Source organism: Scomber scombrus, chromosome 7 (genome assembly GCF_963691925.1).
Source record: "Scomber scombrus chromosome 7, fScoSco1.1, whole genome shotgun sequence".
In the NCBI taxonomy this organism is placed as follows: domain Eukaryota; kingdom Metazoa; phylum Chordata; class Actinopteri; order Scombriformes; family Scombridae; genus Scomber; species Scomber scombrus.
This window is the reverse complement of record NC_084976.1, coordinates 13,617,019-13,634,945: the sequence shown is the minus strand read 5'-3', so window position 1 is coordinate 13,634,945 and position 17,927 is coordinate 13,617,019. Positions and strand designations below refer to the sequence as shown.

The 17,927-nt window shown below is 39.2% G+C and overlaps 1 protein-coding gene and 2 non-coding genes across 4 annotated transcripts in view; 1 reads left to right on the top strand and 2 right to left on the bottom strand.

The window, feature by feature from the left end:
• Nucleotides 1-388: 388 nt before the first annotated feature.
• Nucleotides 389-461, bottom strand: trnar-acg (transfer RNA arginine (anticodon ACG)). The gene has a single exon. It is a non-coding gene; the product is annotated as a tRNA-Arg (tRNA).
• A 2,235-nt stretch (nt 462-2,696) lies between these two features.
• Nucleotides 2,697-2,769, bottom strand: trnar-acg (transfer RNA arginine (anticodon ACG)). The gene has a single exon. It is a non-coding gene; the product is annotated as a tRNA-Arg (tRNA).
• Nucleotides 2,770-6,042: 3,273 nt separating this feature from the next.
• Nucleotides 6,043-17,927, top strand: part of deptor (DEP domain containing MTOR-interacting protein) — a 37,865-nt gene continuing 25,980 nt past the window's right edge. Inside the window, exons 1-4 of one of the 2 annotated variants that reach the window (XM_062422362.1) lie at nt 6,043-6,534; nt 6,772-6,861; nt 10,285-10,463; nt 11,380-11,503. In XM_062422362.1, the coding sequence (XP_062278346.1) occupies nt 6,521-6,534; nt 6,772-6,861; nt 10,285-10,463; nt 11,380-11,503 (407 nt within the window). In that variant the 5' untranslated portion in view covers nt 6,043-6,520. Of the gene's footprint in view, nt 6,535-6,768; nt 6,862-10,284; nt 10,464-11,379; nt 11,504-17,927 lie in introns of both variants that reach the window. The other variant, XM_062422361.1, reaches the window with a different exon arrangement.

Here is a 17,927-nt window from a genome sequence, read left to right as displayed (position 1 = left end):
GCAGATGTGCCAGGTCCAAGTACTTCTACCACCGCAGGATTTATGTGCTACAAGTCAGACAAAAAGAATATTAAAATGTAAATAAAAAAACATTGATTACGGAGTGATACACATTTTAAACAGGGTTTAGAGCAACTTTGTTTTTTACCAAGTCAATAACGGCCCATAAAGTCCGATTATCAATCGCCATCTGGCTTCTATACTACAGCCAGTCAGTCACCTGAAAGCTTTTCACAGCAGTGCCAGTGCCAGTCAGATCTGTTGAATCTGATGAAGGTTAGTCCCACAATTTGAAGTCTCGATTTGTCCATTAGTGACCACAACAATGACCAGAAGTCCTTGTTTAATGAGTTATTTTTTAAAAAAAAATCTTCCGGGGTAAAAAGTACGAGCTAGCCAGGAGTCGAACCTAGAATCTTCTGATCCGTAGTCAGACGCGTTATCCATTGCGCCACTAGCCCGATGGAAATTTATAGTACATCCAAAATGTATAAATCATTACTACATTATTATGAGCTACTGTGGCTGTTCAGTTATAAATGTATGACTCAACCTAACTGATCAGATAAGTGTTAACTTCCCAGATCAACCAAACAGCCTGGAGTCGAAGCTGCTGTCGGTAGTCAGTCAGTCGAGCTAAAGCTAAATACACCCTGAGATAGCGGTGTCGATTCCCGCTCGGTCCTAAATTGTTTTGATCATATGACCACTACTGTACATTCATATTGTCACACAAATATCTAAATCCTAAATCTTAAATTGAATAATAATGTGCTTTCGAACAGTGAAAAACAATAATAAGTAAGTAGTTAGTACCCAAAGTCTTACTTATTTACGATAACATCAAACAGGCCCGTTTTGTTAATGTCAAATTGACTTACATCGTCACAATATAAGTATAAAGTCGCTATCGGAAAGCAAGCTGTAACGTTATTAACGAGACAGGTAATGTAAGCTATCTATTAGTATAAAATTATTTGTACTGTGAGAAGCCATAAAGGGTAGACTTATTTTCAAAATGTTGGTACGAAGTGAAACAATCGTAGTTGCTCGTTATTGTTATACATTCTATATTTAAAAGTTCAGCAGGCAATTGCACTGTTAGGCCGGGAACTAGAAAACACTGATTGGTCAATTTTTGGTAGTTGCTAGGTAAATCTTGGGTAGCAATACGAACGCTGATTGGCCACAGCATACAAATCCTGGTAGACGGAAACTTCATTGGCTGTCACTAGCAAGAACAACCTCGTTGTACTAACTTTTCACCCACTTACGGCGCCCCTGCACAGTAAACACACACGCACACGCACGCACACACGCGAGCACACACTTTCAAAAGTATACATAAAGGTCAATCAATCAATCAAACTTTATTTATATAGCGCCACATCACCACAAAGTCATCTCAAGGCACTTGACACATAGAGCAGGTTGTAAACCGTACTCTTCAGGTTTTAATTTTAAAGAGACCCAACATTCCCACATGAGCAAGCACTTGGTGACAGTGGCAAGAAAATACTCCCTTTTAACAGGAAGAAACCTCAGGTAGAACCAGGCTCAAAGTGGGCGGCCATCTGCCTCGACCGGTTGGGGTAGAGAGGAGAGAGAGGAAGAATAGGAGAGAGAAGCACATTGAAAATCAACATTGAAGCTAGGACTGGAATCTGTCATCCGGACGTCAACAGGCCCAGATTACCTGTGAGACGAGAAAGCACAGACAACTCCGGTGGCTCCGGTGGTTCATAAACTTGGTCGAGTTGACTTGTCCTGCTAAAAGTGATCTAATTCCTAAACAGTTATTTATCTTTTTGATAAGATTGACTGATCTTGACAGAGTGGTGCACAGCCGATGATGTACACGTTTGGTAATGTGACATGACATCACTACTCCCAAGTATTGTAAACATCTAGGCTACCTGTGCACTATCTGTGCCTCTCAGCAGACGCCCACACCTCTATCCCAAGTTTTCTCAACTTAAAACTTTCAGTGGGTTGCACCACTTAGTAAGCTTTGTTTTGGGTTAGCTAAACGTTTTTCAAAAATATTTGTTCACTCAGCTTTGAAAAAAATGTGAGAACAACAATTTTGAAGTTGGGCTTTTTAGTGTGGTAGTGGGAATAAACTATTAAAAGTTCTATCATCAAAGTTGCCCATCTCTGGCCTATGTGAAACCGCAACACCATTGTACAGTTGTATAGGAGGCTATTTATGTTATTTATTTTATTGTGCTTCCTAACACAACCAACCTGTCAAAAGGAATACCCAAAGATTAAAACTATTTTTGATAAGGCGGACTGGGGAAGGAGAGGTGATGATTGCAGTCACTGGCGTGTTTGTCAGTCAATTAGAGGTTACAGCAGAGAGACGGTATGGAGCGTAATAATCTTTAAAAGGGAATAAACTGAATCCTTTTGGATTTTTCCAAAACAAGGGAAGAGGAAGAATTCATATTTGGAAACTTCAATAACGGCCCATAAATTCCGATTATCAATCGCCATCTGGCTTCCATACTACAGCCAGTCAGTCACCTGAAAGCTTTTCACAGCAGTGCCAGTCCAATCTGTTGAATCTGTTGAAGGTTAGTCCCACAATTTGAGGTCTCGATGTGTCCATTAGTGACCACAACAATGATCAGAAGTCATTATTTAAGGAGTTATTTTATTATTTTCTTTTAATTCTTCCGGGGTAAAAAGTACGAGCTAGCCAGGAGTCGAACCTAGAATCTTCTGATCCGTAGTCAGACGCGTTATCCATTGCGCCACTAGCCCACGTGACTATTCGCACCCTGTTTGTCATATATCTAATTCATATTAAGTATGAAATTCTGCAATTATTATGTATTTGGCCTGACACGTCTCTGTCAAAACGTGTTGCCTTATAGATATTGTATAACTTATTGTCCTCAAAGTCGCCGTATAAGAATCAGTTGATTAAAAAAAAAAAAATCGCTGTCCGCAATGCCCCCCATTAGCCTGCAGATGTCGTGGTCGGACCTTGTGTCGACGAGGCAGAGTTTGAAATAACTTAGCATTTTGTTAGGAACACCTGTGCAATCTAATGCACTCAAATACAACAGCTCTGCCATCAATTCTACTTATATGGTCAGAAAGGTGATAACTCTACTTTATTTTTTATTATTTCAGGTCGTAGTAGTTGTTGTTGCTGTAGCTACTAGTGCATTACAGGCTACTAATATTTTGTCTACCACATTAACATACATGAGAGAGGCAAATAACACTTTTCAAGATGGGCTTGTATTGCATTTATATGCAGTTAAAATGTAGGATTTGGAGAAGCAAAACATTCAGATGAGTCAGTCTGTAATCTTCTGGTTGCAAAGAGATTAATGGGCCCTTCTTACTAATATGTCATCTTTATCCAGAAATATACACCCAGCTTTCTAATTGACTATCCCAGACACATTTAATAATAATAAGGATAGTGATAGTATCAATATACTATGATACAAGCCTCATTGGAAAAGAAAAAAAGACAAACTAAACCTTAAAAAATATTTAGTAAATTATTCAGCAGATTTGATTTTAAACTGAAGATGCTGCTCAAGTGAAAGTTAACATATTATGGATGGAGGTAGAGAAAGAGGGAGTGCAGCCTTTCCAAATGGACTGAATAGAACAAGAGCAGACTACGATAATGCACCCAATTAGTGATGTCCCAGGGGTCTTACATGTTCAGCTAATTAGTACCTGCTGTGACAGGATAAAAACAGATAAAAACTTTCAATATGATAAATATTATGTAATCTGGATAAATGTTGTGGGGGAATTTAGCTGCCTGTGTGTTTGTGAAACAAAAGAAAAAAATGTCCCTGTCCATTCGTAACTGAGTTACAAAATGTGTACAAATCAACTGATGGTTCAGTGTTCAAAGCTCCATTTTTATTTATCAGACGTTTTCTTATCAACTGTGGATATTCATTAAACGTTCGTTAATCATATAAAATCATGAAGGTTATGGGACCACATGTAGGCTATAAGCTATTAAATATAATAACATTTACATTTATCACTTCTTTGAACACATACTGTAGTGTACACACATACGCACACATACACACACTCTTACCAGTGTAACCAGACAAGCCAGATGACTTAATCTGTCCTGGATGGAAATGGTAGTTTTATGTTCACTGCAAACACAGAAACATTTCTGTTTCTCTGGGAATGCACAAGATTTGTAATTCCTGTACATAACATTACTGACATATGATATAAAACTTAACTTATTTTCTTAAAAATCAAATTCTTTGTGTGGTCTGCCTTAATAAGTTAATAATGGAAATCAATGATACAAAGAAGTCTCATTGAAAACCACAGTTGTATAACACAAAGTCCAGATTCAGTAAGCTTTTCAAACAACTGCTGTTTCATCATCATTATAATAATTTACATTTTTGTCAATTGCATTTTTTTTATTACTTTGTGAATCTATTCTTGAGTGTAGTTTTGATAATCTATTGTTTATTTGTATCTTGCCTTTAAATCTCATCAACTCATTATATTTTCACATTCATACTATTTTCTGTTGTAACACTGAGCTAACAACACACATCTTGCTCTGGACATGTTTCAACTCATTTCGTTAGATATTTGATACATTGAGCAACATACACATCTGGAGCCAATTCTGTGTTGCTGTTTGTGCACCTTTACCCATTTGTAATCAGGATATTTTTTATTAAACTATGGTTGGTTTTCCATTATTGTCATATGCCATAAAAAACATATTAACTCAGACACATTTTAATCATAACTGTAAATATGATTTAGACTTTAGTTCAACTTGGAGAAAAACATGTTTGGTTCAATAAATACATGCAGTTACAACAGAAATGACATCTACAGTTGCAATGTTTTTATTGCATATGCTATTGTATTGCTGCAATGATAACATTTCTCCCAAGAAATTATTTAATTTGCATTTTACTCAATTATTTGGTATTGAACTAGACAAAACAGCAGCATTGTACATGACATTCAGGAGGGTTAACTATCACAATGTCATACAGAAAACAATCTCAGTCTCATTTTGCTGATGCTGAAATCATCTGAAGAATAAAAAAACAGATTATCAGTGCATCTAAAGCTACTCAGAATAATCCTGTTCACATCTGCAGCAGTTTTGCACCAAATCACTTGGTAGAAGTTTGTTTGACTCTCACATTAAAGCAAAGTAAATGGAAAAGTGAGTACGAAGAGGGAGGGGTTAATAAGCAGTCTCACACACCCAGTAGGCCTAATAATCCTCAATTTAACCAAAGTGGACTGGACACCACTGTTGCAAAAGCAATAATCACTTCATGAACCAACATTAGGATACAACTGTAAGACAGTAAAATATAAATAATTGTGTAAGACATGTTCTCTGTAATATTTGCCGAGGCTACTTGTTAAGAGAAAGAAGACTGAAAAGAGGAATCTCTGGTGAGATAGTTACTGTTGCTAGGTTGCTGTTGCTAGGTTGTTGCTAGCCTGAGAAGTTGAGTAAAGCTAATGAGACGTTGATAAAGTTCAAGAAAAGCTTTTTGTCCACACTTGTTGTATTCAGTGCAGTTGTTTAACAGAAGAGGATTGAAAGTAACAGCGAAGAAACATTATATTACCTGAAGTAATACCGCGAAATAGTCAAGTGTCACACAATATTTTCAGGTAGGCCTGATTGTGTGCTATTTATGAGACAAACCATTTCCTCATATTGTGTAAATATGTTTTTGCTATTACCAGTAGTACATATTCGTAATTTTACACAATAACGCATGTTAATATGCGGAAATGACTAAAATTAAATCATATTTATCCACCTGGCCCATTCTACTCCTACTTGTAGTTTGATCAGGGTCGAGCTTTATTTTTTCCTACCCGTTCTCTGAGAAGACCCGCCCTCCTCTGCCTGTGATTGGCTATCACTCGTTACCTTCATTAGTTAGATTGGGTGGTTTAGGCATGAGGCTAGATCGGTTAGGCTCAGAGCCAATCAGAGGCAGAATAGGGGCGCGTCTTCGCTAAATGCGGGTGGGGGAAAATATACCGAAATCGAGCGCAGACACGTGCCTCTGTAACCCCGCCCTTCCAGTTAACTCCCCCTGTGACGACAGCAGAGGCCTCCCAATGCGGGGGCTTTGAGCATGGGCACTGGCTGCGCCGTGGTGAAAAACGTGTATTCGCCCTGTGTGGTGTCAGTGACAAACAAACCAGCCCAGCGGAGCACAGTGAAAGGGAGTGTGCTGGATTCATTAACGCTGCATCCGGGGCGCATCAATTAAACGGAGGGATTCATAAAGGAAAGGTGGCATGCATGCATGTATGTGCGTGTATCTGCAGATATTTGGAGACGGCGGAGGTTTTCGAGGAATTAGAAGTGGATCGCTACTGATGGGTGGGATGTATGGGCTGTGACTTCTGACTGCCTGCATTGTTTCATATGTTTCCTGGGATGGATTAATTTTCCTCCTCGACCATCAAAGGAATAATAGCTGATTAACCCATCTATTCGCTCCCAATGATTCTCGAGAGGTAAGCAAAAAACGAGTCAGTGTCAATGCATTGTTTATTCTTTGTTTTTCCAATTCATTCGTTCCCATTTGTGAATGTTTGTCTCTTGGTGCACACTTTGCTGCACTGCATTTTTTTTGTTCTTTTGCACATTTACAAATTCACGTTTAGGCGTTTTCCCACAGTGCAAAATGATGTCTTTGTGTGTGATTATTTGGGAACAAAAACAGCCCGCGTGTGTGCCTCTTATGTTAGCAGAGAGATGGATGGGATCGGGAACACCATGCAGAAGAAGGCTGCAGAGCTGGAGCGGCTGGCCGAGGTGCTCGTCACCGGAGAACAGCTGAGGTAGGTCGGTCAGTCTTGGTCCAAATCGCCGCCGACCCCCACAGAGCTCCAGGTCACACATTTTATAAGGGTAGCATGTTTGTCAGGATTACCTGCAACCTGACAATGAAATGTGCATGTATCAAATGAGTGATAAACAGTACATCCTTTACTAAAATGTAAATAATGTGAGTGTAGTGACTTTTTATGCTCATCCTATTGGATTTTGTGGCCCAGATCAGGATGAACAAGGACATGACAGGACGTGACACACTAAATGAGAAAAGTGGGCGTTGCAGACACGGTGGAGTGTAGGTTAATGATCATGCATGTGGCCCCCCCTTCTGAAAACTGGCACAACAGGCAGTTTCAGCTCCACTGCAGTATGCACAACCAAACAAAGGCGTGCACACATGCACAGCCCCCCTCATGCAAGCTGCTGCTCCTCACTGATACAGTATGTTACAGCAGGCTGCATTTTAACCTGATTTGCTTTGCCGTTTTTGTACAGAACGCATGAGTGATTTTTGTTGCTCCGGAAGTACAGTGCCCTTTGAGCTGCACAGGGAATAATGAACTAGCAGAAGCAGTATCGTGCCCTGACCGTTCATCCCATTAGGGAATTGTACCTCTAACCCTGGTAGTGTTGTTGGCATGCTGTACCCTTTGACCTATGATACCTAAAGAAAGGCCCCATAACCCCGGTAGCGGTCACTGGCTCACGCTTCCAGCAATGAATAGAGGCTCAGTAGGTAAAGCATGGCACCAATGCCTGGAATTTCTGCCCCCCGCTGAACTTTGAGGAAAATACGCCACTGAGTTGCATTTTCCAGCTGGCTGTCATAACTGGAGCAGAGGTTTTGCTTTTTCTGAAGAGCACACACTGTATCATCCTTCTGTTGCAAATAACCATAAAAAGTAACACGAGTCATCACCTCAAGAGATTAATAGTTTGGGTCTGCACATACTCTTGTCTTGCTTAGCGCGTGTGTGTGTCTGTGTGTGTGTGTTTGTGTGTCAGTGTCCCTGGCAGTGCTGTATGCTTAGGCTGCCAGCTGGCAGTGTGACTGGTGTCAATGAACGGCGGGTTGGTTGGGGTGGTCGTCCCAGAATGCTCTCCCTCTGAGACGCTGCTGTTCTGGGGGAAAGGACTTGAGGTTGTGACATTCAAGGCTCGCTCACTGTCACTTCTACAGACATGGCAGTTAGCTTGAGAGCTAACTGAGCTTCACAATGTTCAGTATGAAAACACACCTGGGACCGTTTAATGATTGATGTCTCAGTATTTTACCTCAACTCCCTGCTTTGTCCTGGCTTGTCCTTTTGATCTGAATTGATAGTTCAAACCAAAGTATAGAAGGAGAGTCACAGTTAATTGCAGTATTCACGAATAAACAAAATTAGACCTGATTTGTAACACGGCTGGTTTAAAGGTGAGGGAGTGTATTTCTTCCACACCTTTTGTTTGATCATTTAATCACTAGCCAGGCTTGTGGAACATGATATGACATGGTTCCTGGTACTGATAGCAGCAACAGTGGCTGTTTTTGAAATATCTTATCAGACATTTGTGTGCCATCATGCCAACCGCTCATATCTGGGAGCAGATCTGTTTCAGGCACAGGGCTGAACAGGCAGATGGAAAGAAAGATGGATATCATGATGGCACACAGACTCATGCAGCTGCTGTAGTAACTCTTGTGACTAGTTCATTGTTGTGAATAGACAGTTTGTTACGTTGATGCACAAGGAACTTTTCTTCAGTACCATGTGGAGTGTAATTGTTTTCAGCCCGGAACCCGGCATCCTTGCTGTCATCATCAGAGGCAGAGACTCCTGCCTATTGTTTAGTGGTCCAAGTACTAGTTCCAGACTCACAGTGTAAGATCAACTAAACCCAAATCAGTTTGACACCTGAGCCTCCTAAAATTAAACAGCAAGGTGGCTGACTTTGCTCTAAGCTGCATTTGAGATGATTTTTTGGTAGATTAGACTGTGAAGAGCATTATCCATGATGCTATCCCTGTTTGGAAGGGAGTGAGAAAGTTGTTTGCTCATCTCGAGTCTTGGCAGAACAGTGTGTGGGTCTCGCTGGGCAGACTTGAGCTCCGGCTGTCATAGCTAATCCAGAGTGATGCTATCCAGCTGCACACAGACTCAGCATGCAGTGGAACTAGCTAGCTGCAGGAAGCCTGGCTAAGGCTGTAGTGGGCTGTTTCACAATGCTCGAGTTCAACTTGAGGTCACCTTGATGATGTGAAACCAGCATTTAGGCCATCTATAGAAGCATGAGGTTTGTCAAGTCATGAGTGTGATACTGTGTTCTTTAGATGAATCACGTTTCCAAATACTACATGACAGTTTTCTTTTAGACTAATTTATTATAAACGGCTCACATCAGTAACTAACACAGAACGTGTAGGCTGCCACCTTTTTACAAGTTGAAATATTTGTCATTACCTTTATTTTAATTAATCCACAGATGCATTTTTTTTGTGGACATGAAAAATAATAAACCAAAAGTAGAACAAAGCCGACATGAACGAGCCACACGCATCAGTTAGCTTTAGTCAGCAAAAGCAGTTGTTTTCTGGGGCTAAAAATCTACATTTCCTAGTCGACAATCTGCTGGCAATATCCTATCATTTTATTACTAGTATTCTAGTATAGTTTATTCATCTGTGCCGTAGAGCTCCATCATTCTCCAAAAGTGATTAAAAACCCACCAGTGAGCCACACTGTTGCACTGGGTAACATGTTCCTTCACTACGATGAACACTGAATGACACTGTTATTTATCATGAGCTGTAAATACTCACTATGGTATCAAATACATATTAATCAGCAGCTGAAAATAGTCCCAACAAGCACTATTAACTTCTTTTTGTTTACGTAATGTCTGCTTATAAAAAATTCATTTTGGAAATTACCTAACTTTTTTTTGAAAGTGAAACTTCATATTTGAGCCCTGTTTTCTGGGTGAGGAGCTGAGAGACAAAAAGTAGGACAGTCAGAAAATAGTTAGAGATGGACATCGTTGGTTTATTTTTTTCATGGAATTAGTTTGCTCAAAGAAAAAAATAGAATAAACTTGACATATCCTTTTAATGGTCTTAATGGCTTTATCCTTTTAATAGTTTATCCTATTTTAAACATGATCTGTCAACATACCATGTAATGTAGAGTGCTGATGGTCCTTTATTTTCATTTCCAACCTTTTTTATTTATTAATTATTGTCATTTTATTATTATCAAGTTTACTATGTAAATGTATGCTTATATGATTTCTTTGGGGGGATAATATTAGCTTGTATTTCTCGTAATTGCATCTTACACACAAGCATCTACCTCACATTAAAAAACATTGTGGTCTAATTAAAAAAAGTAAACACTGAATGATTCTCCTGTTATTTTCTCCTCTTTTTGCTACTTCCTGTGCCCCAGGCTGCGGCTCCACGAGGGGAAGGTAATCAAGGACCGGCGGCACCACCTGCGGACTTACCCAAACTGTTTTGTCGCCAAGGAGCTGATTGATTGGCTGATTGAACACAAGGAGGCCTCAGACAGAGACATGGCCATCAAGATCATGCAGAAACTTTTAGACCAGAGCATAATTCACCATGGTAAGAGCTGTTTGTTTGCCTGTGCATATATCATGTGTGTAGAAGTAATCATGTATGTGCTTGAGATGTGTTTTCTATTTCTTGTAATGGCAGGGGTCTCTCTCCCCTTCTGTTCATCTCCGTCTTTCTTTCTTTCTATCTTGACATTTTCTGGGAACGATCAGTGCCTCTCAGTAGATGACTCTCCATGTCTCATAGTCAATTTGGCCCCAGCAGTTGGATAACATGAAAGTAAATTGATTTTTAAGCTGAAAAGTAAATGTTCAATTCCTCAAAGTTACCTAAATAATGAATACTACAAATTCTACCCGCAGCATAACTCACGTTACCTACCATCAGGGAAAAAGTTCTTTCTTCTTGAGTAACTTAAAGGCCCCTACATGTTGGGCAGAACCGGGCTCTGGTTCTTGGCAGGCAGCGAGTAACAAACTCTTCTTCTTCTGTCCTTTTGTCACAGATAATCCATGTTTCTCTCTTACTACTTGGTTTTTCATGCTAGGGCTCGGTGATATGATGAAAATATCACAATATTTTTATACCAAATAACTTGATATTGATATTGCAACAATATTGTAGGGATTACTATAGGTGTGTTCAAAAATATTTACACAATGAGACTTTTGATATATAATCATCAGTGATGTGGATGTAATGACTAAGTGGGTAAATGCAAATAATAGAACATTTCGAACAACTAAGTTAAAAAAATTACACCACTCTACTGTATGAGGCTTTTAAATCAGGAGGACAAAACTTATCTCATATTATAATATTATGATATCCAAAATCTAAGACGATATCTACTCTCATATCACAATATTGATATATCGATAAATTGCCCAGCCCAATTCATGCAGGTGATAATCCATTAAAACTAAAACCATTTTATTTTTTGTGAATGTTTGTCTGTTGTCAGTCTGTGACGAGCACCGAGAGTTCAAAGACTTGAAGCTGTTTTACCGATTCCGCAAAGACGACGGCACTTTCCCATTGGATAGCGAAGCCAAGGTCTTCATGAGGGGGCAGAGGATCTATGAGAAGTATGTACACACACAAGCACAAACCATGAACGGATGGAGTCATAGATTCCATTGGCGGGATTTCTGTCATATTTTAGCGTTGCAGTGTAAAGTAATGCACATTCTTTTGTGTCGTGGTGAGAATATTCATAGTTAGCTGGTTTCATTCATTAAACATGTGGTGGGATTTTAGGGATTGCATTTGTTGTTACAAACAAAATGCATAAAAAAAAATGAAGATTATTATTTAATATGGATAATGTTACATATTGACAAATAATTCCTTTTTCATAATGTGTTTTGTAACATGTCTTTTACTGCTGTATTTCATATTCATGCTTGTCAGTCTCTTTATGAAAATAGTCTTTATGTAGTGTTGGTTTCACTGATATGTTAAAAACTTTGCAGGCTGAGGCAAATCAAAGTATATCGGATGTTTCTTGACAAGAGATGATTCATAGTGTTTGTCCAGTGACAGGCTGGATTTAGATGAGGGCAGATGCCACTAATATGACATCCTCAAAAGCAATATGTTTTTGTTTGTTATCAGCTTTGTGACCATGATGCTGTTTTTCCACTAGTGATGAGACTAATTGTTTCTATAGAAACACCAAAGGCTCTCTCTTTTTCTGGTGGTCTCAGTGGCATCTATACGTGCACTTTTTGGGGTTGGGGTTTTTTTTGGTAAAAAACACACAGCTTGACCCCTCTTCCCAAACTCACACATCCTGCCACCTCTTTGTAACATGAGCAACATATATTTCTGTATCTCGCCTCAGACATACACAGTGACACACTCCTATAAACAGAGCCCTATTTGTCTCTTTCTAGATAACACACACACAGACACATAAACACACACATGCACACCATGCACACATAGCAGTTGCATAAGAGGAAGAAACAGTCCAAGGGGAGACATCTGTCGTCTCAGCTCTCAAAGCTATGTGTTTATGTAATCACCATGGTGCAGCCCAGGACATACACACACACACACACACACACACACACACACACACACACACACACACACACACACACACACACACACACACACACACACACACACACACACACACACACACACACACACACACACACACACACACACACACACACACACACACAAAACAAAACCCCTCAAGCTTGCTCTGATTGTTGCTTTCTTGCTAACTTGAGTTGCTTCACAATTACACTGATGGTGTAAGGAACAGTCCTATAACATAAACACAACCATCTCCCAGTCTAAGTGCAGATATCTCCCATCTGCTGTTGCTTGTTTTTGTAAAAGTACACAAATGTGCAAGTTGCTTTCTCTGAAAAAACAACAACAACAAACACAACAAAGTTAATAACACAGCTGAACAGAATAAGATTTTTTAAAAATTTAATTAAAGCTACAGCTGAATAAATTAATTGGACATCCCAATTTAGGTTTTTAGGAATTTGGCTTCATTAGATGTTAGCCACGGCTCATCCACCAAATACTACTTTGAACCTTTTCGTGGTTGTACACTCCAACATTAGGAGTTTCTTATGTTACAAAGATGTAGTTGACCTTTTAAGACCTGGATTTAACCTTTAAAAGCTCTTTTTTAAATGGACAGGACATTTTCTCTCAGACTGAGAGATGAACAGGTTGTAGTTCACATACATGATGTTTCATTTCTTGCCCTTATTGTAATGTAAATTAAATTCTGTTTGACAAAGGTGGATGTAAAAGTTTGAAGCTGAGATAATTGACATTAAATATCTAAAACAAATTGTTTTAACAGCTGGTAAAGCAGCACAGTGGGAACATGGTCAGACTCGTTTTAAGATTTTTGATGATATCACTTTATTACCTTTGAAGGTCAAGACTAGACTGTTTTTCATAGCGTTAAAAGTCTGCAGATCTTTATATATGCAGAAACCACACACACTGTTTATACTACTTGACTGTCCGATATGTTTCATCAAGTGCTCGTCTCTTTAGCCAGTTTTACATGTTTTTCTAATATAAAAATAAACAGCACTTGCTCAAACATTGATCTCTGATAATGTCAATTGTCAAATCAGCATACAGTCCAATAAACAAACCACAGGAAGTCATTTCAGACTGTTGTTTTGTCAGCGGTTCTTAAGCAACAGAGAAGGTAATGTTTTACGAGGTCTTTAAAGCATTGTCCACTGTTAGGAATTATTGTAAATAATTAATCCAGACACTTTTTCAAAACTATATTAATCCTGAGCAACCTATCCTGGTGAAGCTGTGTGTTGTGTGCCTTGCTCAAGAACACCTAGGTAGTAGTAATGAGGAAGGAACTGCTGTGCTTCTGTTCCAGTCTAGGGTTCAAACCACCAACCACCTGTGGTCGAATGTGTACTTCTCTAGTCCCACTTCTGTTGAATTTGACAGTGAATTTAACAAGAAATTAAGTAACTGTAATTTCAAATATGTGTTTCCTGATTGAATCGCAGTTTACTTAAAGGGGAAGTGCACCAATTTTCAGAACCTGCTTACAGGTCTTTGGAAGTACTTCTGCATAAAGGCTTTTGTGGCTCCAGAGGGAAAGTCTGAAGATGACAACCTGGAAAATTAAAAAAAAAAAAAAAAATCTTGGTGTGGTGTTAGAAAGAAGTGGGTTTGCCAGACCTCCACTCCTCTCTGCTTGAGGCTAGCAGCTCAAGCCTATGTGAACCGCTACTAGCACAACACACCTGAATCTCCAACTGAACTGTCAGCAGTTAAAAAGCTTTATGGGTAATATGGGCACTAGTGTTTGTCTATGTGGATGTATGTCTGTTTAAAGCTGGAGTGCAAGACTTTTATCTCCTCCTTCTGGCAGTGAAAGTAATTTAAAAAACCCTGTTGACACGCACTTACATCATAGGCTCCTCTAGTCTTCTCTGTCGCCACCGTCGTAACTGTAACATTGTGGATAAATAGTTTTGAGCGTCATACAACCTTCGTGAAATAAATCATTTGTCTATCAGAATTTGATCCATATAGTTCAATAACCTTTGGAAAGTTTAGAATAGTTGCACAGTGAAATTTATCAAGTTAGCGAAGAGCTAACCAGAAGTTAGCTGCTTCAGCTGGTGGAAGTTTGCACCCATGCATTTATCTGGCCAGTGCAGAAATGTCAAACTCAACACTATATAATAAAAAAACTCTGGTATTCTGTGAAATACAGAGATATATCTGGCGGTGATAGGTTTAATCAGCATTGTGTGACCCCATTGTGGTAAGGGTTTGAATGTAGCGGTCGTTCATTTATGTGCAAAAGTTCCTCACTGCAGATTTAATGTTTGTGTATCATGTATTACGGCATCAGTGTGTGTTAGTGTTTGTGTGAGAGAAGAAGAGGCAGACAGACAATGCTGCTTATTGGTTCCATGAGTCTTTTCAAGGCTAGTTAACACCTCAGTTTAAAACAATAAAGACTATGGGCCTGATTTACTAAGATCCCAAATAAAGGGTACTAAATTGCGTGCACAGTGCAATAGATTGCGCACTTCGTTTGCGTGCGTTTTGCGGGTGATCTACTAAGAATAACTGCGTAAATGAAAACAGGTGCAACAGGGTGGAGACAGCAGTATTTAAATGAATATTTTGCATGTTTTAATGGAGAGTTTGGATGAGTAGAAATTGTTCTTGTGGAAGAGGTTAACAAATATTGACTTATATTATTACCAGAAAAACCGACATATGGGAGAGTATTTGTGACAAAGTCAATGCTGTTAGTAAAATCAAAAATATTCCACTCCGTCCTGTGCGTATTCTGTCATTGTGCCTCTGTCTCCTTCTCTCCACAGTAACAGCAGTCATCTGTAAAAGTTAAATTCAGAAGAACTAAAATGCAACATTGCTCAATTCACAGAATCTCTCTGTGTTACTGTTGTTTAGACTAAACTGATAATGCCTGGCTTACTGTATATTAGCTGGTTTCTCTGCCTGAGAGGGGATCCTCACGTCTCCACATGACTCACGGATCACTAGTGGAATGTCTTTGGTTATTACAGTAGTAAGGTTAACATACCAGGTAATTGACTGGGAAGCTTTACTGTAAGTCGTTTGAACTTTCCTTGTTTGAACTAGCAGAGATTAGCTGGAATCTAATGATATTCTGTAATGAAAGCCCTGATAAGTAAAGTAAGTAATGTTATCATTTGTTGGTCTACAAAGGTCACTGTTAGGATCCTGTACAAACAGAACAGATGTTATATGAGACAATTGCATATAGTGTCAGACCTAGTTACAGTTTCAGTGTGCGTTTTATAGGAGTCAATTAGCTGAGGACTGGCGTGTTTGCATAAATAACATTATGAGACATCACACAATTTAGAGCAACAAAATTGGTCTGTTTTTTAACTTAGGGTTGCTAAATGAAGGAGAATATTGTTTTTCATACATTACAAGTGTCAGTAGAAATCCAAACTATGTTAATGCAATACAATGGCTGTGTGCTATGGTAGGTAAAACCAATGCATTTTGAATTGTTGACATTTTAGCTCTGGCTGTCATGTAAAAATTGAGTCATTTTTGTTATATTTAGAAATCTGCTATACTATGAAATCACTCAGGTACTGTGTTAAATAATTAAAGAGAAAATCCCCCACATCCCTCCATATAAACCTCCGTCAGGTTTGATATATAAAAGTGGCTGCCTGGCCCAAGAGAGTGATCAACAGCCCACCTAGCAGGGAAAACCCTGGCTATCCTACAGCCACATCTCAATGGATACCACTCAGGCTGAGTTAGATATGCTGACTGAACAACTATGCTGAGTGAATATCCAGGTCAGGCAGCTTCCCTCCTAAAGTTGACATGATCTATTGACATACCGTATATACAGTCTGACATCACATAATACTCATGATGCTATTATTTAAATGACATGCTTTACTGTGAGATCAGTACTTTGAGTCAATCCCTTTGAGCTAACATGAACATGAGCTGTTGACTTAGCATGTTTAAATGGATTATTGTGTACACAGCCAGGTCTCATGGAACATTATGTCCAGTTCTTTCAACATTGCATTATGTTGCACTACTAAAGGTCCTAATGCATCAAAATTTGACATCTGAACAAGTCATGTGTTCTGTAGTCTGTTGACTTTACACGACCTTAAGGACTTGGGTGTGCACCTCAGACCATTTTCTTTAATACATTTAATCTGCAGCTCTATTTTCCACTCAACCCAAAGTTAAATTTTGAGGAATACAGCATCACTCTGAGGCCGAGTTTAATGACAGTATAATTATTCTTTTGACATGTTGGTCTGCAGGCCTCTCCGGATCATCAGTTGTAGTTAAATGAGCCATAATGAGAGGACGGTACAGGCAGAAACATAACAACATAAGAATCCATGGCTTTCTGTAAAGAGGAGGCTTTTACATGCTGCACCTGTCTCATTTAGCTTGATTTAATTTATTAGGATACCTTTTCATCTAAATTAAAGCAGAAGCTGTTTTTCCTGGGCTGTGGAGGTTTTAGTATCCTGCTTCCCTCTCTTGTGGGAGAACAAAAGCAGTTGAAAACATAAAAGCAGAATTATTGATGGCCAGGCCAACCATTCCTCCTCCATACATCCAGTCATCATCAGTTAATGCTGCACATACTGTGGGAAACCTATTTATACGAGACCAGCTTGCTCTTAAAGCATACGTTCACAGTTTTTCAAGTCTGTCAATAGTCAGTTGCCTGACTGTTGTTTTGCAAAGTTTATATGAAGCTAAAATGAGGTTCTGCACCTGAATATGAGGAACTTGACTGTAGTTTTAAGACAGACAAAATTGTGAACCTATCCTTTAAGCCATCGTCCATCAGCCTTTTCACTGGAGAGTTATCTTTAATCTCTAGACTGAATAATCTGGTGGATATTTTATTTATTTTAAAGATAATCCATTTGATGACAGATAAGCAGACAGCACTGATTCTTATGTCCTGTCTGAACCGACCCAGTTTAGGCTGCTTGGTGATTGTAAAAGAGTCGTAGCCTGTTGTAGTCGTAGGCTTAATCCATCTGCAGGATCTGTCAGGTTATGTTATAAGCATCCCCATAAATCTCAGAGCAGAGCAACTATTACACCTATAAATGATATCCGTGTGTCTGCATTTCACTGTGTGGTGTGTAGCGTGAATGATTGATTGCCATTAAAGCAGAATGTGGGAATATAACTTGTGCCAGCGAAGAGCAGCCAGAAAGGATGTTGAAATTGTCTTTGATCGTACAGTTCAGTTACAGTGCATGTTTTGACATGTGCAGTTGTGCTACAGAAAGCCTCTCCTGCCTCATGAGCACAATTTGTGTTGTTTGAGTGTGTAGGTGACGGTGTGCTTAGCTGTGACTGTGTGAGTGATGGGTGTGAATGTGTTTTTAAGAGTGCAGCGCAGGGAAAGAGTCAGCAGTTCTGTTCTTTGCATGTGTGTACTCGTCTGTTTTTGTGTGTGTGTATGTG